At 52.9% G+C, this 23,469-nt stretch overlaps 1 protein-coding gene across 6 annotated transcripts; it reads left to right on the top strand.

Moving 5' to 3' along the window:
- The first annotated feature begins 6,915 nt into the window (after positions 1 to 6,915).
- On the top strand, positions 6,916 to 23,469 carry ABCB9 (ATP binding cassette subfamily B member 9). 6 transcript variants are annotated; one of them, XM_055794518.1, is made up of 12 exons: positions 6,916 to 7,002; positions 8,561 to 9,253; positions 9,603 to 9,717; positions 10,226 to 10,356; positions 11,768 to 11,973; positions 12,884 to 13,081; positions 14,728 to 14,856; positions 16,997 to 17,185; positions 17,755 to 17,928; positions 19,298 to 19,457; positions 20,366 to 20,502; positions 21,671 to 23,469. In XM_055794518.1, exons 2-12 carry the CDS (start codon positions 8,641 to 8,643, stop codon positions 22,007 to 22,009), a joined length of 2,391 nt encoding a protein of 796 aa, XP_055650493.1. In that variant the 5' UTR covers positions 6,916 to 7,002; positions 8,561 to 8,640; the 3' UTR covers positions 22,010 to 23,469. The 6 variants fall into 6 exon arrangements, with proteins under 6 accessions (XP_055650493.1, XP_055650497.1, XP_055650495.1 ...); XM_055794522.1 differs by having other exon boundaries at positions 6,930 to 7,002; positions 8,564 to 9,253; XM_055794520.1 differs by lacking the exon at positions 6,916 to 7,002 and adding an exon at positions 7,047 to 7,367.

Below are 23,469 nucleotides of genomic sequence, written 5' to 3'. Positions count from 1 at the left end.
ACTTTGCCTCACCTGATTTATGGCTGACAGCTCCCTGCAGTGAGGCTCTGCCACAGTGTGGTTTGAAGAAGTATGGTTGCGTTACATGGTCCAAGCAGCCCGTGCTCCTCCAGCGTCCTAAGGCTGATGATTTTTCTAGCTGACAGTGGAAGTTTAAAATACAACAAATATTTGCCTAATAACAGGGTGGGAAATGTCTTAGCTATAGGCCACATTGAGAAAATTGGTTGTTGTGTCAGAGAAAGCTGTCAGGTAAGTTTTGTGAAAGGTGAACTGTGTCAGCCCATGGAGTTTTCTTTTTTTCTTGCATCTCGCTATTTTTATCGTCTGGAAGGAAGCTGCTCAGCCGTGCTGTCTTGTCTCATCCCTTCATAACCTGTCCAGTCTGAATCTGACAGAATTTGTCAGCATATTTTAAAATCTTTTGATGTGTCTTTTCCCTTTGCAGATCAAAATGTGTGAAACGTGCCAGATTGCAGAGCACAATAAGAACGTGTCGCGGAAAGCAAGGCCTGTCAAAGTGGAATCACCCTGGGAAGTGCTGGGATTAGACATTCACGGTGAGTGTTTGCATCTGACAGATGGGATTTTCAAGGCTTCCACGCCAGCCATCAGGGAGCGTGGCAGGCTTACTGCCGCCCGCATGGGAATTAAAGCTGCCTTCGACTGTGAGGAAGTGCCAAGGAGGCCACAGCAGCCTACCAAGGTGCAACCTGATCCGTGTGGCTGGCTCGGCTCCCACTCCACACACAATGGGAGCTGTGGGTGTGCGTGACTTCCCAGAACTGAGGCTGTGCTGCATGTGTTTTTGCTGACAAAGGTCACGGAAATCTACTGGCCAAGTGACATTGCAGAAGAGAGTCGTGTGATTCACAGTCATTGGTTTTGCTGGGCTGGGTTTTTAACTTTCCTCATTTGGGTGATATTACGGCATCACATTGATTTTTCGTGATGCTTGTTTACGCAGGACCTTTTCCTGAGACGAGCCAGAGCAATACACATGTCCTCCTTGTGACAGACTACTTCACTAAGTGGGTTGAGGCTGCTCCTCTGCAGAAGAAAGATCCCTTATCAGTGGCTAAAGCCCTAGCTGCAAATTTTTACAGGTGGGCTCCTCTGTTGATGGTTATACTGCACCTCTCTAGTGAGATGGGGCAGCTGGGATGTGTGTTGCAGAAATACACAGTGTCCACAAGATGGGCCCCCAGGAGAGCAGGAACTGTCCCTTCTACAGGAGAGACCATGCAGTGCCTCTCAGTTGCTCTTTGCAAAGTACTTGGGAAGAGCCTGTTATCCTCCCGTTACCAGGGGAGGGGGAAAAGAGGCAGAAGTGGCTCTCCGAGCAGCCCCAAGGGCAATACAACTCATGCCCCAGTTCTCTGCAGAAGCTTCAAAACTGTCCCCTGATCCCTCTTAGGAAGTGTTCATTTTGCACTCACGTGGTGCATGTTACCATGTCACGTGCTTGTGGAAAATGCTTGTGGCCAGGAGAGAGGGGCATTCAGAGAAATAAACTTTGCTTGTTTCTCTTGCTGCCTTATCATTCACAAGCAAACAGGCTTGGCTGTTTTGGAACAGATGGAGCCAGCAGACCTCTCCCTGCCCTTGGGGGGGTGAGGTCATGCCAGCCCCAGCTGGCACCAGCTAGCACCAGCTCCACTGGAGGGTCTCTGTCCCTTGTGTATCCCATGAAGACTGAACTCCTGGCCCTGCCCTACAGCTGATGGAGTAACACCACTTGTGTGTCCTCTTCTTGTTCAGGTTTGGAGCATCCAAGAACATTTACGCCAGTCAGAGCTGGGACTTCTGTGAGGAGGTAGGTCAGGTGCTGGGTGGTTCAGGGAAGAGCAATGTGACCTTCAGCAGGCTTTTCTGGGAAGCAGGTCCCAAAGGCAGAGTTGCAGTGTGCCGTGTAAGGGAGAAAAGGAGCTGATGGTGACTTCTCCTTGCCCTAGTCCTGTTACAAGTGGTGGCAGATGATTTGCCAGTGCTTTCCCCCCATCAGGGATTTAAGGTTGTGGTTCTGTGGTGCAAGTCCTCCAGCTACGCTGCAACCTCTCTGCTCCAAAGGAAAGATCTTGTGATATCATGTCCATGAGATTCCTGCCCTACCCTCGGATTAACCCAGCTTCCCTGTGGAAAGCCTCAAGCACAGGAACAGTCATTGCAAAACATTTTCTCAGGCTCTAACTTTTCTGGGGAGCTTTTTCTTCTAGGCAGTACCTCCTGGCATGGGAATTGTGCCATCCCTTGCTGCGGGGGCTGCTCCCTTGCTGCGGGGGCTGCTAGCTGCTGCGGTGCAAACCTGCCTTGTTCTCCTGTGGGCATGACCCCCGCCTTTGCAGGTCAGCCGACATTTATGCGAGCGCTGGAACATCTCACAGATCCTCACCCCTGCAGACTGCACAGGCCTGGACGACCGCAGCGCTGAGGTGCTCACATCCTCCATCTGCAGCGTGGTGAATGAGAAGCCCAGTGAATGGGATGCCCACCTCGACCCCGTGCTCTTCCATTTTCGCACCTCTGTCAACTCTGTCACAAAGTATACACCTTTCTTCCTCATGTTCAACAGATACGTGTGCCTGTCATCCGAGGTAAATTCTTGCTAAAGGAGAGTCTTGTAGGAGGTTTGCCACTGGCACGGTTACACAGTAACAACAAATATCTGTACCTTGCAGGTGGATTTTGTCAAGGACTCTAAAGAGCAGGGGACTGGCTCTGCTACGGCAGACAGCCTCCCGCCATTCACAGCCGCAGTTCAGGAGCAGCAGAACATGGTGAAAGAGATTGTAAGTCTTGTGGTGCCTTGAAATCATTTTGCGGCGAAGCCCCCACAGGGTCCCTCACACCAGGCTGCATGAGAGCTGCATGGAAGGGATTTGCCTGTGCAAGGATTGTGCTGCAGCCTGTGCCTGCTCAGGTGCTCAGAGAGAGCCCCTGGCCCCATCTACCCAGAAATGCCATCTCACATTGCCTGCGGGCTCTCTTCTGTCACCGAGCATAGCAGGTAGCCGACGGGCTTGTGTGTGGCAGGGAGGCTGTGCATCCAGCTGGGAAGGAGCGAGGCAGAGGCCAGTTAAGCACTGCCTGAGACCCCACAGGCCTGGCCTGAGAGGGCAGGTGGCCATGGTGGCACCTCAATGCATGCCAAGGGCAGCGGGAGCGGAGCTGGACCCTCTGAGCCGGCACCATTCGGTGCCACAGGGAAGCTGGCGGTGGTGCCCCTCAGAGCTGGGTGATGAAATATGGGGGACTGGCTTACCCCATCAAGGCTAATGAGCACGGCGTCCCCGCCTGCCCAGCACTCTGCCTTGTAATTTGCACCTGAAATCAGCCAGGGGAGTCCATGCTTGGGCAGGGACAAAAAGCCTTTAGGGAGATGCTGTGTAGTTACGAAGGTTAAAAGTAACCCTGCCCCAAAATGGGAGGAGAGAAACTGGGGAGGTTGGGGCTACAATGAAGACCATTGGCCCAGTGGGCAGAGAGCTAGGTTTGGGGAGCAAGGTCAGCATTCAGTTCCTGACTGTCTCTAACATGCTGGGTGACCTTGGGCAAGTCATTTTGTCTCTCTTGGTTTCCTGACTCGAACAACGACCTCAATGTCCCCTGTAAAGTGCTTGGCAATCTGTGTGCCAAAAATTAATAGACGAGGCTCAAGTGCTTTGTTTGCTCAGTCATTTCTTACACTCGGGCAGGGTTTTGTGGCTCTCTCTGATCCCACCTGGACTGTGATTCTTCTTGACGGGGGTTAGCAGTAGTAAAACAGGACAGGAGGGAGGAGGCCTGGGAGCTGACCGTGTGGGATCTATTCCCAGCTGATCCTTTTAGCAGCTTGGGCTCACTAGCTTGGCTCCCCTTTTGTCAAATGGAGCTGCACGTGGTGGCACAGGGCAGCAAGAGCTCTGTCTGGGTAACACCAGAGCATCCCGTCCGGTCTGTAAGCACTTCTGGTGCCTAAGATCACTGCTGCTCACCTGCAGACAGGCCAGGATTGAGGCTGTAATTAACAGGAGGTGATAAAAAGCTTCCCTGGGCTCTGTGTTACTCCAGCCTAGATCCCCTTCTGCCCTCTACTGATGGAGAACTAATGGCTCCTCGGAGCACAGCCCCGAAATCCCAGTTTCTTCATGTAAGATCTCCTGCTAGCTTGGGGTTGGTGAGAATAAGGCTGGGAAGACCATGTTTAACCCCTTCCTTTCCACCAGGTGCAGCCAGCCGTGCTGGCACTTGCTGGCACAGCCCTGCCAAGCTGAGCTCCGCACGCTGCAGCGCCCGCTCTTGCTCACCAGGCTGGTGTGAGACCGGTTCAGTTGATTTTTAAGTGGTGTCTCGAGGCCCAACCCAAGCAATCTGCTTTACAGGTGATGGCCAACATGACCACAGCCTACAAGCGGGAGCGGAAGAGCGTGAAAAGGAAAACCCGGAGCTTGCCCTCCCTCGCCTTCAAGGTGGAAGACAACATGTTTGGGAGCAGCGCCACCAGCTCCCTGAAGAAGCTGAAGAAGGGCCAGTTTGTGTCATTTCAGATCGAGACGGTCCTGCCACCTGAGCAGAGTATGTCCAGCATGAAGAAAACCAGTTAGCCCCTGGGGTTTTTTGATGGTCCTGCAGGGCTGGGGACAGTCGCACAAAGCATCCCCAAGGTTTGTGGCCCAGCTGCATGGGAGCCCAGGCTGCAGACGTGCCTGCTCTGTCCTGGGGAGGAAGGAAGGGGAAGAAGTCATGCATATACATAAAGTTTCTGAAAATTCAGGGTCTCCTCCCTCTGGTGCCTCCTCAAGATGTCCTTTTCACCTTCTTGGGCAGTTACCTGAAGTTCCTGTTTATCTTTGCATACATTATCAGCCTTTGTTGTTTAGTTTCTGTTATCTTAAAACATCTGCTGGCTAATGAGCCCTTCCTTATTATCCACTCTAAATGTGCCAAGCTAATACATGCCCCCTGGGCTGGTTTTACATTTATATCAGCATGATCCCAAGCGGGGCATCCACCCTTTTCGGGGTGGGGCCCATCCGAGTTGGAAGTCGCCGATCTCCTACCACAATTATTTTACTCTAGTTTGTTTTCTTTTAGCAGTTAGCACGTCCTTGTCAGAAGGCTCCTTATCTACATTCTTGTTGAGCTCATCTACATCGGTACTAACTGTCCCTTCTCGAAGTGCTGAGCTCCCACCCTTCCCTCTTTCTCGGGTATTAATGTTTCTGTTACCTATGCAGCCTCTGTCTGCAGCAGTTTTGGGTTTTTCACTGTATCAAGTCCCCCCTTTTCTTTCCGCTTAGCAAATCCTTTTGCTTAAACAATACTATCCTTAGTATGAATTCTGGTAAAATGCTTCCCATCCTCTAGCCTTTGTCTTAGCCTATGTTTCTTCCGTAACTGTTACCATTATTTTTACATAGCCACAGAAAGCATCGTAACAGAATGCAAATCAATAATCCTAATACAAGAATCATGATAGCTACAACAAAGAGCTGCTTCAGCCACATAAAATTAGGTAGCCAAGAGGCAAGTTTTTCCCAGAGGTCAGAAAATCCAAAGGAAGTATAAGCCTATTTCAGTTTGGTTTTCTTGGTTAACATAGACGCAGCAAGTTTGATTGATAACCGTACACAATACTCCTCCTTTTGCTAAAAGTGTGTCCAGACCCATTCGATTTTGAAGTCCTACATTTCTTAATGAAGAAATTTCTTGTTGGATTCCCTGTATAGCATCTATGGTGAGTTTTCCATTTGTTCTATTGTGGACCCCTAATGAAGGAAGAAACCATCTGGCTAAAACTATGGAATTCGGGTCACCAGGGTTCTGTCTGCAGCAGAGTTTCAGGTTTTTCACTATATCACCTTCCCGGTCCAGATTTGCCCTTGGACCATCGCTCCGGCTGAGGGAGGTGGCATCATCCTCACTTATGCTTTGGCAGCGAGGGACTCGGTCTTGCCGTAAGATTCCACCTTGGAAATTGCCCCTTTAGGAGTAATTGTTGGAGGTGAGAGCCAGAGCCGGCTCAGCCCCGTTGCAGGATGTTTCCTGAAGGCTGCCCTCCCTGCTGCCAGCCTGAACGGGGAAGAGCCATTCCAGGGCTGGCTGCATTCCCAGTGGATGTGGGAATGGCTTGAAGGCAGTTGAGGGGGAGTGAGGGGTGTTGAGTTTTATGCACTAATTAACAGAAATAAGCAATAGAATGTGATAATTTTTTTTGTTTGTTTTCCAGGCAGGGAAAAATGACTTTTTTGCTTTGTAACATCACCGTTGTGTTCTCTCCAGAAATGGAGTAAACTCCGGGAATCCTGGAGTCTGTTCCTACACTGGGGAGGGCTATAGGGGGGGGGATTTAAGCTCGGCGCTCCAAAAAGGCAGGGAAAATTTGGGATAATGACACCAACCAGCCCCTCTGGCACCTGTATAGTGCCACTCGGGGCAGAGCCTGAGCACAGCCGTCCCTCCGGAGCTGGATGGGAGCTTGAAGGAGAAAGTAGTTTATTAGTTGAATTTCTTGAAACGGTGTCCTGCTCTGCGGGAGGGGTTCAATTAAACGCCTGCCGAGCCCGTGTTTAGGGGTGAATTTATAAAACGATGTTGAGCCCCTGTCCTGGTTGTTTTTAAAACTGACTCGTGTGTTATGCCCCCTCTGCTGCAGAAATTAAATAAAGCCGATAATATAAAAATTAAGAGAAATGCAGTGTATTTTTGAAAAAAAAAAAAAGGAAAGAAAAAACACCAAAAAACTTTCAGAAGTGGGGAAGACGCTGGGGCCGCCCTTGCTGCGTCGGGGCAAGGTTTGAGGGGGCGGGGGGAGCCGGTCCCCCGTGTGCCCCCGGGCGGGCGGTGCCCCCCGGTCCCGCCCTGCCCCGTTACACGGCGGGCGGTGCCGGGACCGCGCCGCAGCGAGGGGGCGTGGCGATGGGCGTGGCGAGCTCTGAAGCCCCGCCCCTCGCCGACCTTGCTGCCGGGACGCGCCGCCGCCGGCTGGGCCGGGCAGGACCGGGCCGATCCCCGCCGCCGCCGGTAAGGCCCGTCCGGGCGGGTCGGGGCTGCGAGTGGCCTTGGCGCTGCAAAGGGGGGAGTCCGCCTGTGCCCCCCCCCTCCTTGCTGTGGCGGGCACGGCGCTTCCCGGGGGTCTTCCCCGGGCGGAGCATCTGGTACCGGGGGGTGTAGGGATGAGGCTGGGGACCTCCACCATCTCCAGCTTTGGAGCTGCGGACGCCTTTGCGGGTGGCGGCAGGGAGCGGTGGTGGCCGCCTCCTTTTCCTCCTCCTCCTTTTCCTCCTCCTTCTCTCTCCACCGGGCCGGATCGGCGCAGCTTTGCAGCGGATGGCAGCAGCGAGCACCCTGGGAATCGTGTCCAGCTCCTCCCTGACACCGCTGCTCCGGTTCGCCTCCATCCCTCCTTCCCCTCCCACCCCATAACCCCCGGCTCTCCCCAGACCGCACCTTCCGCCCCCTTTTCCTCCACTTTTTAGCTTTTTATCCCACCCACCCGACCACCGAGCCGCTCTCGGCCCAGGGCGCTGCTTGGCCGGTGCCCAGCGCTGCCCGTTTCCCCCTGGTTCGCTTGTGGGCGGCTGCGGTCACGCAGGCTGGAGGGTGGCCCACCCATGGCACCCCCTGTGCCATGCCTTCCACACCCTGCACTGTCACCAGCTGCTTGGCCAGCATAAATGTGACGATCGGGTACCACCCTCGGGCCAATGCACAGCACCTCTGGGTGCAGCACGGGAGCAGGTGAGCAGCTGGCGGGGTTTAAGGGAAGTCAAGCTTTTTGCCTTTTTTCTGTGTTAATTCAGATCCCACCCCACATCGCTGCCGCCAGTCAGACCCACGGGTGACAGCGAAGGCACCGTCCCACCCTGGAGCCTCCCAGTCCCACAGGACACAGCTGCAGATTTCCAATCCCTTTTAAATTTCTTGGGATTTTTCTTGTGTCGCCAAAGTGCACACTGACAGTGCAGCGGGGTTAGTGGGTTACCCCAAATTAATACTCAAGAGGGCAGGGGACAGCGAGGTGTGACAGGCTACTGTACCTGTGATTTATTCTTTTTTTAAGGGGTGGGGGGCTCTGTTTCAAAGCCAGGCTGCTCTCCCTTCTGCTTTCATACAGTTTTGCTTGAGTGCTCGGTTTCAGCTTTGTTCTGGGAAAGGTGGGGAGGGACTCTCAGGTCATGAACCTCTGAGTTTTAACACCTACATGGCTCCATCGCTCAGGACATATGGGCTGCTCACATGTCCCGGCATCACCCAGCTGCTAGAGACCTCCCTGCTGGCCCTGCCGCCGCCACAGCAAACAGGGATGAAGATTCTCACCCAGATGTGCAGATTTCTGCTTTGGGATACAGGATGGGTGGAGGCATCTAGGAGGGAAGTTTGTCTTCATGTGTGCTTCTCATTTTATGAAATATCTTGGAGCGTATGCAGCAGGAGAGGGGAGGAAGGAGTAGATAGTGGTGTCTGGGGTCAGGACAGGCTGGTGAGGAGCTGGCATTGTTGTTCCCCCATCCTGCTTCCCTTTCCCCACCACCTCCCTGCAGCAAGTAAAAACCCTGTTCCCCCTCTTCTCGCCCCACAGCAGAGGCCGACATGACCACATCTTCTCTGTGCTAGGGCTGTCCCCCACCACCTTGGTGACCCCCCAGCCCAGTGGCGAGGATGCGTGCCTGGAAGGCAGTAGCCAGCACGCTGGCACTCAGCGGGGCTGATGTGGTGGTCACCACACTGCTCTACACCCATGGCCGGGGTGGCCGGGATGTCCTGCAGGACCTGCGGCACTTCAACATCTTCAACTCACTGCTGGACATCTGGGGGGGCTGCCTGTACCGCAGCTGTGTTCTGCTGGGGGCCGCCATCGGGGTGGCCACCAACACGGCCTACGGCCCCCGGCGCCTCAGGGCATCGCGGACCTTCATCGCCGTTGTCTGCCTCCTCATGGGCATCTACATGATGGTGAAGCTGCTGCTCTACTCGGAGGTGCGGAGGACCATCAGGGACCCCTGGTTCTGGGGGCTCTTTGCCTGGACCTATGTGGCACTGGCAGCCACCTTCGGGCTGTGGCAGCTGCTGGCCTGTGTCACCTCCTCCCGTGAAGCGCTAGGGCCCAGCTCTGAGTCCCGGGCCGAGGTGGAGGAGAGCTGCGATGGGGGTACCCCGCGGGACAAGCGGGAGGAGGCAGCAGGTCCCACCATCCATAAACTGCTGTCCTACACCAAGCCAGATGCCATCTTCCTGGGCATTGCATCCTTCTTCCTCCTCGTGGCTGCACTGGGTGAGCGAAGGGACCTGGTGGGGCTGTGGTGTGCTTCCGTCCTCACTGGGAGGGAAGGAGCCGTGGGGGGCTTGCAGTACTCCAGGACTGTACCCTGGGACATGGGTGGCGTGTCATGGGCTGGGTAAAAAATGAAATGGGGCAAAAATAATGCAATAGGGGATGAAATACACTGGGAAATGAAACATCCCCATGTGCCACTAAGGACTGCACCTCCTGAAACACCTTGTGTGATGGCTGAGTATCTCATGGTGGGGATGGGGTTGTCCACAGGCCATCACAGTTGGAAACACAAGTGCTGTGCAGGTCCCATGCAGCTGAAATCCCGTGTCCTGTGCTTGTCCGGTAGGAGAGACCTTCCTGCCCTACTACACGGGGCTGGCCATTGATGGCATCGTGGTGCAGAAGAGCATGGACCGCTTCTCCACGGCAGTGCTGGTCATGTCGCTGCTCGCCATAGGAAGGTAACGGCAGGGGCTGGTTTTGGCCCTGATGAGGAGGAGTTTGGGGTTTTCCTGCAGGAGCTTGTGGTGGCAGTGGGCACAGACTGTCTCGCTTGCAGCTACTCCACCAGGTCCCTGCCAGACCCCAGGGATGCGCTTTGATTTCTCTGTGCTGTCACTCTGCAGAGAGACCATGGTGGCAGTCATGAGGCTCTTGCGTAGCCCTCCACATCCGTCTGCTGGTGCGGGGGGAGCAGGAGTGGACACAGGGAATGGGCTCCCCAGGGAACGCTGTCCCAGCAGCGTGGCTTCCCCTCCTGAAACTTGTCCCCGCCAGCGGTAGGGCCAGCTGTCCCTGTGCTGGCAGCATGCAGAAGAGGTGGGGGCTGGTTTAGCTATTGCTTCCCAGGGTGGAAGGTGGTACCAGTGCAGCCTTGCCCAAGCCCTTGGCCCAGCCGTTGGGGGGTTTGTGTTGCTGAGGAGTGGGTTTCGTGTCCATTGGTCTATAACGTTTCTTATCTGCAATTAGCTCATTTGCCGCAGGTATCCGGGGCGGCGTTTTTACGCTCATATTTGCAAGACTGAACATTCGCCTTCGCAACTGCCTCTTCAGGTCGCTGGTGGCTCAGGAGATGAGTTTCTTTGATGAGAATCGCACAGGTTGGTTCCTGTTTGGCCCGGATTTGCTCTAACCGCTCTATCCCACCCCGGTATTTTTTTCCCCTTGGCTTGCCCTGGGACGCAGCATATTGGGGACAGCTAGAGGCAGCGCCCAAGTGCTTGTGTTTAGAAATAGCAGTGGAAAGCTCTTCCCTTTCGATTGCCTCCTGCTGTGGGGTTGGGACAGGGTTGCCCAACCCCGAGGATGTCCCATTGCCACCAATCAGCCTGACATCCAGCAGTCCCGGGACTGACATGCTCATCTCTGTTCATCCCCAAAACACCTACTTTCCTCCTCCTATACCGCCCGTCAGTGCCTGCTGGTCAGCTGCTCTCCGGCTCTGCTCCAGGCATTGGAGATCTCAGATGCGTGAAGCTTGCTGGGTGTGCTTATCACTTCCCCTGCTTGCAGTTCAGTCCTGTCCCGGTCTGTGCCGCTCCGGTGTGGTCCCAGCCCACTGTAACTCTTCACACATTTAATCTCATCTTGGTGGTATTTTTAGTTTTGAGGCTGTTGCCGTATTTAGCAATCGCTGCACAGTGCCCTGGTAGCTGAGGACAGCAGACATGTTATTGTAAGTGGGATATGGGTAACCCTGGCCTTACACAAAAGCGTGGGAATTCAGCTGGACTCTAAGTATTTTTTGTTTATATATATATATATATATATATAAGTATAAAATATACTTATATCAAAGTATAAAAAATACGGGCCAAGTATTTAGGAATTTAGGGTGATTTTTGCTGGCTATAATGTTCAGCTCCACCAAAGGGTACCCCAGGAGCTTTACCCCTTAGTAGCTGGACCCATGTCCTCAGGGTCACTTGGGTCAGCTCCAGGCTTTGGAGCACATGGCTAAACCCTAACAGCCCTCTCCCAACCCTAACATTCCTCTCCAAAGATATCTCATGCTCCACAGGGCATGCTGTGTCTGGCCCTGGCTGGTCCTGCTGGGATGGTGGGACAAGGTGCCAGCAGGCCCTGGTGAGCTCCTGGAGGGCTCCTGACACCGTTTAGAAATGAACTGAGTTGGGTTGACAGCTTTGTCTTCAGCAGCCCAGAACGCTCCACCCATGCACTTGCTGCCCATCTGTGTGCCCACGGGGTGCTCTCTGGTGCACGGTGCTGCTGCCATCCCCTTTGTTGTCCTGTAGCATCCATGGTGACCCAGGGATGTAGCTCATGCCTTCAGGTGCATTTCATGTCCCTTGTGCATGCAGCAATTCAAGCTCCTCTTTTTGCTTCACATCCACAGCAGTGGAGAGTCGCCCCCCTTCCATGTAACCTTTCAGACCCCCAGCAAGGGGCTGGGTTGAATGGGGAGCTCTGTCTGTCCCCTGGCACAGGACATGGGACCTACCATAGTGACATGTCCCCACTCTCCCTTTCCCCAACCCCTTGTTGCTGCAGGGGATGTCATCTCCCGCCTGACATCGGACACGACCATTGTGAGCGACCTGGTCTCCCAGAACATCAACATCTTCCTGCGTAATGTGGTGAAAGCCACGGGCGTGATCTTCTTCATGTTCAGCCTCTCCTGGAAGCTCTCTCTCGTCACTTTCATGGGTTTCCCCATCATCATGCTGGTGTCTGATGTCTATGGGAAGTACTACAAGGTAGGCAGTAGCAGCTGGCACAGCCACGGTATGCCACGATGCTGGGCTGTTCCCGTGGTGAAGTTATTGTGGAGTTTGTGCATGGCCTTGGAGCTGGCGGGACTGATGCTCAAGTGCTTTGCTGCCAACAGCAGGGGCAGGAAGGCAGCATTAAACTGTATGGGCAGAGGAGCATAGCCTTGGCTCTTACCTTGCCTCATGCTCAGGAGTGGAAGCATCTTGGGTCTGACAGGAGAGGGAGCTTGGCTGTGGGGTGGCCCATATTCACCTGCCTGTCCTCATGTGATACCTCCCCTCCCTCTGGAGGGACTCGGTGGGGGTTAAACCCAGTGCCAAGCTCCCTGCCTCCATCTGGGGTTAGCGTGGGCCCAGGGCTGTTCCCTGTGGCTAATGCCACATCCCATGGGCCATGCAAGTCCCGCAGTGCTGGTCCCTGTGTCAGGTATGAGTGGTCTCCAACGGGCCTGGGGCGCAGCATGCACAGGTGCTGCCAAAACAAGGGTCCTTGCTCAGCTGTGGGTCCTCCTGCTGGTCAGGCACTTGTGGGAGGAGTGAAGCTGCCCTTGGTCACCAGACCTGTCCCTGACTTGGAAACTCCTGGAAGGGTTCCTGGGCCAGGCTAACCCTGTCCCATCACAGGACCGAGGGCAGCAGCTCTGCTGCAGGCTTCCCAATTGGTCCTGGAGATGGCACTTCACCTCCTGTGACCCAGGTCCCTCGGGGACAGCACAATGAATCCATTCTCCTCCCAGCACAGTGTCCCAGTGCTCAGCCTCGTTGCCCATAGCCTTGGAAAATGTCACTGTACCTTCTTTTCCCAAGCCCAGCAGAGCCCAGGGTGTATGGGGAGATGTGCCATGGGCAGCCCGGTGCCTGCTGAGCCCCCTCTGCCTCCCCCCACTCCCTGCAGAAGCTCTCCAAGGATGTGCAGAACGCCCTGGCCAAGGCAAACAACACTGCCGAGGAGACCATCTCCGCCATGAAGACTGTCCGCAGTTTTGCCAATGAGGAGGCGGAGGCGAACGTGTACTGGCAGAAGCTGCAGCAGGTGTACAAACTCAACAAGCGGGAGGCCATGGCTTACACCTACTATGTCTGGTCCAGTGGGGTAGGTGGCTGGTGCCAGGGCTTCCCTGTGCAGGGCTGGGGACATTGCTTCGGATCCCAAAATGCAGGTGGCACTGTGCACGTGCTTCTCCTCCACTTCCAGGGAGCTTTGCAGGGTGAGCCCAGCCTTGATGTCTGTTGCCAGTGATCCTTTGTCCCTTGATTATTATTTTTTTTTCACCCATCAAAAAATATATTCCATTTCCCCTTAGGGCAGCGCTGCATCGTGCCACTGAACAGTCTATTTTCTCTTGCAAATAAGAATATAATTGATAACTGCTCAAGGTCGTGGAAAACCCCATGCTTCTGGGCTGCTGCATTGCGTGCCTGTGCCAGCTCATCTCCAGGGCTCCGGCTGGGAAACAGCCGCGGCGTTGGTTGAGCTTCTGCTCAGAAACAAAGATTTTCTGCGTGTGGGTGGTGGCAGGGGGAGGCTGCTGGGGTTTGGGGTGGGGTTTTGTTTGTTTGTTTGGGTTTTGGTGGGGGTTTTTTTGGTTTGTTTTTTGGTTGTTTTTTTTTTCCAAAATGCTTTTTCATCATTTAAGATGAGATAGTTTGGGATTTCTCCTGCACCAGCTGATAACACAGGCTGTACAAAACCCTGACATGAGGCTGCCCTTATCTCTGCACATTCAAGGACCTAGGAAGCCTCTGGTGAAGGGCTTGTGAGTTATGGTGCCCTCGTGAAGCTGTGGGAGACTTTATGGCTTCCGAAGTCTGGAAGCAAAATCGGAGGATTTTTAGCATCATTCCTGGTCTCCCAGGTGAAGCCGGAGTGTGAACTGGGTCAGCACGGACCCTGCTGAGTCAAAGGCGGCACAACCCCTCAGAAACTGCTCCTGCAGGGCTCGTGCAGAAAGAAGATGATGGATTCAGCACAGCCCTAGTAGAGTTTTTCTTGGAGAGAACGCAAAATCTTAAGGTCAGATCATGACAGAGCAATAGGGGAGGACTTTTTTTCCCCCGATATTTTTGGCTGTGTGAATTTACAGCCTGTCCCACAAACATTGCACAGAGCATGAGGGCATCGCTGCTCTTCTGAGCACCTAGGCAGCATGGAACAAAACCAGCTGAATAAAGGCAGGGGCTGGTATTTGTCACATCAGAGCTGATCTGTCTTCTTTCTAGAGTAGGTGGTACCCCCCACACGCTGATTTCAGGCAAGAGTTGAGGTTATGCTTCAGGGATTTATACATGCAAGGATGATTTTTTGCATTAACTCTTGGCTTGATTTTGTGTTCTAAATTAAAATGTGTCACACGTATAACAGAAAGTTTATTTTAGTGGCGAGGTGACTGCATGCTTTGGATAGTTTGAACGTAGATGATTATGCTTGAGGACGTTAGTTCATGAGATGCTTTGTTATTTCAGAGAAACTCTCCCTCTTTGGCTGTTGCCCCTCTGGACTTCTGTTTTGTTGAAAGATGCCAGCCCAGCTCCTCGAATCAGCCCATGTACTTGAGTTGCTTTTCCCTTCTCATGTCCATGCTCGCTGGTAGGGCTGTCAGCTGCACGCTGCTGGGGATGCTCAGTTTGGGCTCAAAGAAGAAATGTCAGCGCATGAATTGTGGGCTATTGTGTGAGTAATCACAAATGTACCAAAATATCAATTGTCCTTGCTGATTTTGGGGTGTTTTCTTGCTTCAGCTGACCCTCCTGGTGGTCCAGGTCAGCATCCTTTACTATGGTGGGCACCTCGTGATCTCAGGGCAGATGACAAGTGGAAACCTGATATCCTTCATCATTTACGAGTTTGTCTTAGGAGACTGCATGGAGGTGAGTGTTTTACCCTTCTGGGCTACCCTGTGTCAGGAAAATGTTTATCTTCTAGAAGGTCACAGGGCCAGATCCAGGTGACTTTCCCACAACATATTTCCTTGGCACCATGGCTTTGCCCACTGGTGGGCTGATCCGCCCCTCTGCTCCCTGCTCCCCTCCTGCTGTGGCCTCGCAACCTGAATGTGAAGCAGGTCGTCCCCCAGAAAGGCAATTGGGACCAAAGGGGTCAGGCTGGCCCCACTGAACAGCAGAGTCCTGGCTGCCTCCCAAGCACATTTCCTGGCATGAAGGATGCAGGGATTACAAAGCTGCCTGTTAAATTTCAGGCTTCATTAAAATCTTAATTATATTACTTTTTTTTTTTTTTCCCTTTCCCTGGAATAGACTGCAAGCTGCTGCATTGGCAGCGCGTTAGCAAGATGGGATTGTGGGTGGGATGGTAGAGCCCACCCAGGGCTGCTTTCCCCTTGCAAAGGCGTAAGTTTGGCTAATCAAGGCAGAAATTGTCAAGCTGAGGTTTTCTCGCAGCCAAGCGTGCTTTCGGCAGTGTTTCAGCCTTTGGGCAGTGGCAGAGCGGAGCTGGAGGCAGCTCACCCAGCTCTCACCATCTGTTTGGATGACTGCAGGCTCTGGTTGTGTTTCCAGGCTGTGGTTTTGGTGTGTATTTTGTTGGGTTTGGGTTTTTTTCCTTCCTGATGAGAGGGGCAGTTGCAGTATGAGCTGTTCTGCGGCTCTGGGTTTAGCGTTGAAAAGAGCCAATGTGATGGGGGTTTAGTCCAGGGAAGCCAGCGTCAGTCAGCACTGGTAAATCCACTACGACCATATTCCAGCAGGGAACAGCCTTATCATCTGTGAAACAGTTCTCTAGAAGGGTCCAGCCTGGAGCTACTCTGCATTTGAGGCACATTTATTGGGTTTGCGTGGCAAGGTTTTGGTAGAGGTGGGGCTACAGGGGTGGCTTCTGTGAGAAGATGCCAGAACCTTCCCCTGTGTCCAGTGGAGCCAGTGCCAGCCGGCTCCAAGACGAACCCACTGCTGAGTCCATCAGCGATGGTGGCAGCACCTCTGAGATAACACATTTAAGAAGGGCAAAAAGAAAAGCTGCACAACAAATTGCAGCTGGAGAGAGGCATGAAACTATGTGAGAGCAACAACTCTGCAGCCCCCCCAGGCCAGCGCAGGAGGAGGCAGGAGGGGCTCCAGGCGCCGGAGCAGAGATTCCCCAGTAGCCTGTGGTGAAGCCCACGGTGAGGCAGGCTGTGCCCTCAGCCCATGGAGCCCATGGCAGAGCAGATATCCACCTGCAGCCCGGGGAGGGCCCACGCCGGAGCAGGGGGATGCCGGGATGCCCTGGGAAGCCTGTGCTGGAGCAGGCTCCTGGCGGGACCTGTGGCCCTGTGGAGAGAGCAGCCCAGGCTGGAGCAGGTTTGCTGGCAGGACCTGTGACCCCATGGGGACACAGTCTGGAACAGTCTGTTCCTGAAGGGCTGCACCCCATGGAAGGGACCCATGCTGGAGCAATGTGTGAAGAACTGCAGCCTGTGGGAAGGACTCACGTTGGAAAAGTCCATGGAGAACTGTCTCCTGTGGGAGGGACACCACGCTGGAGCAGGGGAAAAGTGTGAGGAGGAAGGAGCAGCAAAGATAACATGAGATGAACTGACCATAACCCCCATTCCCTGTTCCTCTGCCAGGGTCAAACCACCGGGTGTGCTAGGGAATAAGCCAGCCACCCGCAGGGGCTGGTGCCATGTGCTGCCACACATGAACTCTGCTCAACCATTGGGTTGGGGAGCTTCTGGTCTTGAGCAAAGAGAGATGAATGGAGGATTTTGTTGGAAGTTCGGATCGTGTATCTCCTGGCACATGTCTTCTCTTCCCAATCCATGTGTTTCCTTCTTCTGTTTCCCTCTGAGTCTATCCATACACAAAATCTTTTTAGATGCCCTTTCCCTGGCCACGTCCATATGTTCCCTCCACACCCTGCAGAGGGGGAAGAGCTTTTTTCCTGTGTCTGATGACTGTAGTTAATGTCAGATGATAGACTTGGGAATGCTTCTGCCATTCTCCTTATGAGTGGCACCGGCTGACTTCTCCATCGCATGTGAGGGTCTCACCATTGTCTCTTCCCTTCCAGTCTGTCGGCTCTGTCTACAGCGGCTTGATGCAGGGAGTGGGAGCTGCTGAGAAGGTGTTTGAGTTCATTGACCGCAAGCCAACGATGGTGAATGATGGGACCCTGGCTCCAGACCACGTGGATGGGAAGGTGGAGTTCAGGAACGTGACGTTTTCCTACCGCACTCGCTCTGCAACACAGGTCCTCCAGGTGAGCCCCACAGGTGCAGAGTGCTGCTGGCCATGAGGTATCACGTGCTGCTTCTCCATCATGGCAATAACCAACCCCCAGCCCACTGGAAACATCAGCTGCCCTTCTGGAGATGCGTCAGGGCAGGCTTAACAGCACGCTGGAAAGCATTATAAAGAACAGTGGGTGTTTAGGGCTGGCCTTCCTTACAAGGAATGAGATTTATTAATAAAACCCTTGTTCCCTTCTCAGGCATTCAACACATCAGCGTGGTACGTGGCTTTGTGCCAAACTGCCTTGGACTGTTTCCATGGGAGAGGGGCTCGAGTCATGAGGCAGGGGGAAGCAGCAACAAGCTTAGTTTGCTTTGCAGTTTTTAGAGGTCCTGCTACACCAGCAGGCAAATTTTAAGCAATTTTGGAGGCTTTTGCTTCCTCAGAGGCAGGAGAGATGGGTGATGTGGCACGTCACCAGGGTGGCAGGTCACCATGGCTGGATTTTAGCTACCTTTCTTGCCTAGTGCCCAAGCTGCTGTCCCAGCACCCTGGGAAAAGCCAGGACCTGAGCACACTCTCCCATCCATGTTGCAGAATGTGTCCTTCACCCTGCACCCCGGCAAAGTGACAGCGCTGGTGGGTCCTTCAGGGAGCGGGAAGAGCTCCTGTGTCAACATCCTGGAGAACTTCTACCCTCTGCAAGACGGGCAGGTGCTGCTGGACGGGCGTCCTATTAACATGTACGATCACAAGTACCTGCACTCAGTGGTACGAGGACTGATATGTGTATTCTAGCTATCGCCTGCTGTGATCAGAGGGGATGAATGGTAGTGCTGCATGTTGCTTTGATCTGGCAGCTTTTGAAATGTCCAGAAATCTGGAGGCTGGAGATGGTCCAGGAAATGAATTCAGATAATTTGTGGGGGTGGAAGAGGAAGGGATGGGGAGGGGGGTGCCTTCTGAAAACAGAACAAAAACATGTTTTGCTGTGTATTTTTTGGCCAACGCAATAGAAGCTAAGAGTTTGGTTGTTGGATTAATTATCATCTAAATTTGATTTGGAAAAAGAGTTTTGCTACCATCTAGCACTTTCTACCTTAAGATCTTAAAGTAATTCTCAGTTAATGGGGAGTTAAACCTCTTGGGATCCTGGCAGCAGCTGGAGCACCAGAAGGGCTGAGTGGTTTGCTTAGGAGAGGGGTCCGGGCCCCTCAGCTCTCATCTGTGTGTCAGCAGAGATCAGCCTTCATCTCCTCTGCAAGTAACTGCCGCCTTTGTTTGCCCCCAAAGCGAATGGCTTCACCAGTCAGCAGGGAAACCTGAAAACAATTGATCAGAGACAGGCTGGAAAGCCAAAGTTAGTGTGAAATAATTTACATTCCCTGCCTGTACTGAGCAAAAATTAAAAAGACAAGCTAGTCTTTCAGTTTAGAAAGCCTGGTGCGGTGTTAGGAGCATGGGGAGAAGTCAATTAAAATATGACTCTGTCCCGCTGGCTCGCTTTGTGGCCGGTTCTGAGCAATAATTTGGAGGGTTCAATTTATTTAAATCCTGAGGGTTTGACAAAGCAGGCTGAATGCGAGAGTGAGCAGCAACGGCTGTAAGGTAGGACAGGGAGGCTGTTGCTAAGCAATTAAGGAATTGCGGCAGCTATGTCCCTAACTTGCTAATTTTGGTTTAAAAGATGCAGGAGGGCTCATTCATGTGGCCCAAGCGTGTTTAGTGGCCTTGAACAGAAAATCAACAAGAACCTGGGAGGGTTTCTCCAGCCTGCCTTGTCCCAGCAACTGGTTTCCCATTCTGGGAAGAGCAAACAGTGACGAGAATGACAGGTCTGGAGCAAAACCATGGCAGGGTCTTGGAGGGGAAAGCCCATCCCAGGTGCCAACATACCAGCATTGTATCAGGTTTCTTTCCTGCAAAATGGCTCCCCAGCAGACAATGCAAATTGGGCTGGGGCTGCCACCAGGCACCCCATCCTCACTGGAAGTTCACACGAAGGTGCTTCTATATCTTGGATTAATGGTGGGGCTCTGCCTGCTTGACTCCTTACCCAGCAGTAACATGCCAATGATCCGAGATGCCAGCTGGGGTGTCTTCTGCTGCTGACCACCTGCTCTTCCCTTCCTTTCTGCAGATCTCCCTGGTGAGCCAAGAGCCAGTGCTGTTTGCCCGCTCTATTGCAGATAATATTTCTTATGGCTTAACTTCAGCCTCCTTTGAGTCGGTTGTTCAGGCTGCCCAGAAGGCAAACGCGCATGCCTTCATCACGGAGTTACAAGACGGCTACCAAACAGGTACCAAAATCCTTCCAATTACACTTGGAAAAGCATTGCCCAGGGAAGGCAGAGACTCTCCCCTTGTGTGGAAAGTCAGGCAGGTAGTGATGGACCCAAGTCCTCATGTCCATGGCAGCTTGATGGTGGTGTACTGGCAGCTACGTGGAGAGGTGCAGCACTGTGGCTGCCTGTTGGGGTGACTGAGGTGCTGCAAGAATTCTGAGCTCATCCCAGGACAGTGTTTCTGCTGCTGTTCTATGGCAGTGGGGTGAGTGTCCCCCATCCCATCCAGACCAGTCTGGCTCCCGGTGCCTGGCAGTGTTACGGAGATGTGGCACTGGCAGTTTCACCATTTTTCAGTGCAGTGATCAGGAGAAAAGCCAAGAACACAAGCAGTTAGCTGTGTACCGCCCCACCTGCAAAGGAAGAAAATAAACCTGTGATAAATCCATAGTAATAAAAGCTGATGTGTTTGTGAAAGTGGGACTTTGTGAGGAGGCAGGTCAGACTGACCATGGTTTGTGTTTATGGGAACCAGCAGAGAGGTCCCTGTTTCCCCTCACTGCTGCCTTGGTTGCCCACCCCCCAGAGCCCAGCTTGCAGGGAGAGATTGCAATGATGTATGGGCAGGGGGGGGGCCTCAGCGTCTGGATGCTCTCCCAGGCTCAGGGACTCCTCTGCATTGTTTCTATGAGCATCAGTCCCTCAGACCCTGGGACGACAGCAGAGAACTTGCTGCTAGAAGGAAGGACGGCAGCCTCCGTGATGTTTAACTCACTTAAATTGCTCTGCCAAGTGAGCAGAAACCATTCAGCTGGTCTTTGCTTCAAAGCATGACACCATGCTGATGCTGTGGCTGGGAGCTGAACTTGACGGCAGCTCTTAATTTTTATTTTGATCCCTTCTTCTCTCCCATGACCCAACAGAGGCAGGTGAAAAAGGAGCCCAGCTGTCAGGTGGCCAGAAGCAGAGAGTGGCAATTGCCAGGGCCTTGATCCGAACCCCCCCCATCCTGATCCTGGATGAAGCCACGAGCGCACTGGATGCAGAGAGCGAGCATGCGGTGAGTGGGTGACTCGAGTGTTTGGGCCAAAGAGGTGGTCGGTTTGGAGGAAAGATTGTAGCTTCAATTTCCAGCCTGTGCACAAGCTTAGTCTTGACATGGTGCTACCAGAGGTTTGAGCAAGACACTAATTCCTGAGCAGGAATTTGCTTCCAGCACTGCTGTAGCCACCAAGAAGGGAATAGTCCTGTGCTCACAGCCACCAAAGTCTGACAAACCTGATGAGATGGGGATCTCTGCCAATCTTTGTTAAACGCGGAAAGTGTTAATTGGCATACAGCAACTGTGTGCAGCCTTTTAGGACAGGATACAGAGGAAGACCCTAAAAAATGGTACTACGGCAGGGGAAGTAGGACTGCCTGAGCCAAAATCCCAGCTGAGGCATCACAGAAGCCATGCTTGCAGGAAAGGCCCTGAGGTTTCTGTGAACTGAGCTGGTTTATCTGGCTGGGATGTGATGACAAAACAGCTCTACCAGTAACAGTTTGGCCTCACTGGTTTAATGATGTGAGGGAAAGCTAAGTCAAGATTGAGGTACAAGGATGTGTCTCCTGGTCCTGGAGGACAAGTGCTGCTGGTCCATGGTGTGGGGCAGTGCCAGCATCTGATCTTGGAGCAGCTCACTGGTTTGCAGGTCCTCAGCCACGTGTGGTGTCTGATGCCAGGCAGGGGCTGGTTTTGGCTAGCCAGGGGTCTCAATGTGCCATGTGCCTGGTGGCCATCTACCTGCCTTTAGACCTTAATGTTCCTCATGGCTGGAGAACCACTCTCTTGCTTTGCTTTGCTACACCCAGGAAATAGCCCTGCTTTTCTGAGCAGCTGCAGTTACTGGGTATTGGCTTCCTGTAGTCCATGCCAACACCGTGTGGCCTTCAGATCTGGGGCTGAGCATAACAAGAACCCAGCCTGCAGGATCAGACCTGTGTGCACACCACACCTGTGGACTGGCTGGCCCGAGATGGGCTTTTGGGCTGCACAGCAAGAGCCAACAGCTGGGACGGACATGTTGGTGCTGGTAGTGCTGCAGGGAGTCTTGTGTCTCTGTACAGCCCGGGGAGAGCAGATCTCCTGTCCAGAGGTTTCTTAACAGAGACCACAAAGCTGCTGTTCTCCCTTCCAAAGCGGAGCCAGTGACGCTCGGGCACTAACGTCTTTTCCTCCCGCGCAGATTCAGCAGGCGATTTATGGTGACTTGCAGAACCACACGGTGCTTGTCATAGCTCACAGGCTGAGCACTGTCGAGAAGGCACATAACATCATTGTGCTGGACAAGGGCCGCGTGGTGCAGCAGGGCTCGCACAAGGAGCTGATGGAAGAAGGAGGCCTTTATTCCAAGCTGGTGCAGAGACAGATCCTGGGGCTGGAGGGGGGCGGCGCGGACAGTCACCAACCTGCAGCCCGGGGAGATTCAGCGAAGGCACCCGGTGGGCTGGAGGAAGAGTTCAGGATAGACCATTCCGTGCCGGCCATGGCGCAGGACGATTACAACACCACGGCTCACAAGTGAGAGCGGCAACGGCCGGCGCTCAAGACGCTTGCTGGGATGCTGGGACAGGAGGTGGCTTGCCGACAGGCTCGTGCGCTGCAGAATGCCACCTGTTCGCTCACCCCACGCGCGCGCGTCACACACCTGTGCACACACAAACACACACTATAGAGCTTCCTGCATTACTGGCCAGCAGGCAGATGCCAGCTGGTTAAACGGGGAAATGGATTTATTCAAGGGAGTTGGGTCTTTAGCAGTTCCCAGCCTTTCTACTGGGTTTCTTTTCTTACTACCAGTAATTCCTCTGGACTGGGACTTTTCTCCCATTGATATGCATGTGTAACTGCTATTAACTGTAATGGATGTTAAATGCATGCATGGAGGGGAAGACTGAAAACCCCTTCAGGAATTTCAGGGGGTGGCTGTTGTGGCTGGATAGAAAAACAGTGACTGTAAACCAAGGTCCTGCTCCTGCTCTCAAATTATGGGGCCAATCCAAAGTCTGCTGAAGTCTGTAGGGCGCTGCCTTTGGCTTCAGTGAAAACTGGATCACTCCCATGGGGCTGAACGCTGGGAGAGTTTTGCACTGAGTGCCTGCAGGCTCAGGCTCACAACCATTGCTGCTGAGCTTGTATCATGTAGTAACCATCCTTGCTAGATTGAGTCAGGGGACTGGGAGGCAGATGTTGCTTTCAGATTTGCTCTTGGTGCTTGGTGGGTGTTTGTTTTTAAGGATGAAAGGTTTTGCCATAATTGGGTTAGGGTTTGGGGGTTTTTGGTTTGGTTTTTCTTTGTTTTGATTTGGTTTGGGGTTTGTTTTTTTTATATATCTGTGTGCACTGTGCAATGTCTGTCTGGCTCCAGCATCTGCTGAAAACTGCTCTGTTATTTCAGAATTTTTTTAACTCACAACCCCGGTGCTGGTTTGAAAAAAACTAAATACTAAAGACAGGCATAAAACACTAGAAGACAGCACTTTATAAATCCCACCAAAGCTTTGTTCAGCTTCAGGCCATGCTAGTGACTTCACTGCATGGGAAATCCATACACTTTCCTTGAAGTCTGATTTCAGCTGCCTGAACTTTAAAATGTGTTTATTTGAATATTATTTATTAACCTACTTTTAGTATGAGGGATAGAAAGAAATACGTTGCTCCTAGCCCTTTCGGGTAATGGCTGTGGCTTAGTAGTGTTACCCTGCCATAGATTGGTGAAGAAACCTATGCAGCCAGGCAGGTGCTGTTGAAAAGTAGCATTTATATGGGGAAGATTGACTTCAGACTGTGCATAGTTAAGAAATTATCTCAAGCACTTTAGCTCTCATGTTTTCCAATATTTGAATGCTGCTGTGTTTTACTTTTTGGCAGGTTTGCATTTTTGTTGTTGGCAATGTTTTGTTTTCGTTTAGTGATGTTTTACAAACTCTTTAGTGTCCTTGAGGAGGGATGCTCAAAAAATAAAATACTACCTCTGCCACTCAA

The sequence above is a fragment of the Falco peregrinus genome, chromosome 2 (genome assembly GCF_023634155.1).
Source record: "Falco peregrinus isolate bFalPer1 chromosome 2, bFalPer1.pri, whole genome shotgun sequence".
NCBI lineage: Eukaryota > Metazoa > Chordata > Aves > Falconiformes > Falconidae > Falco > Falco peregrinus.
Note: the sequence above shows the minus strand (reverse complement) of the source record. Positions and strands in the feature narration are given on the sequence as shown.

Bases quoted from the DNA above. Each gene is read 5' to 3' on its own strand.
- ABCB9 (XM_055794518.1), top strand. From the start codon at position 8,641: ATGCGTGCCTGGAAGGCAGTAGCCAGCACGCTGGCACTCAGCGGGGCT. The intron at 10,357-11,767 runs GTTGGTTCCTGT...TTGTTGCTGCAG, and splicing joins CTTTGATGAGAATCGCACAG to GGGATGTCATCTCCCGCCTG. The intron at 20,503-21,670 runs GTGAGTGGGTGA...CCTCCCGCGCAG, and splicing joins ATGCAGAGAGCGAGCATGCG to ATTCAGCAGGCGATTTATGG.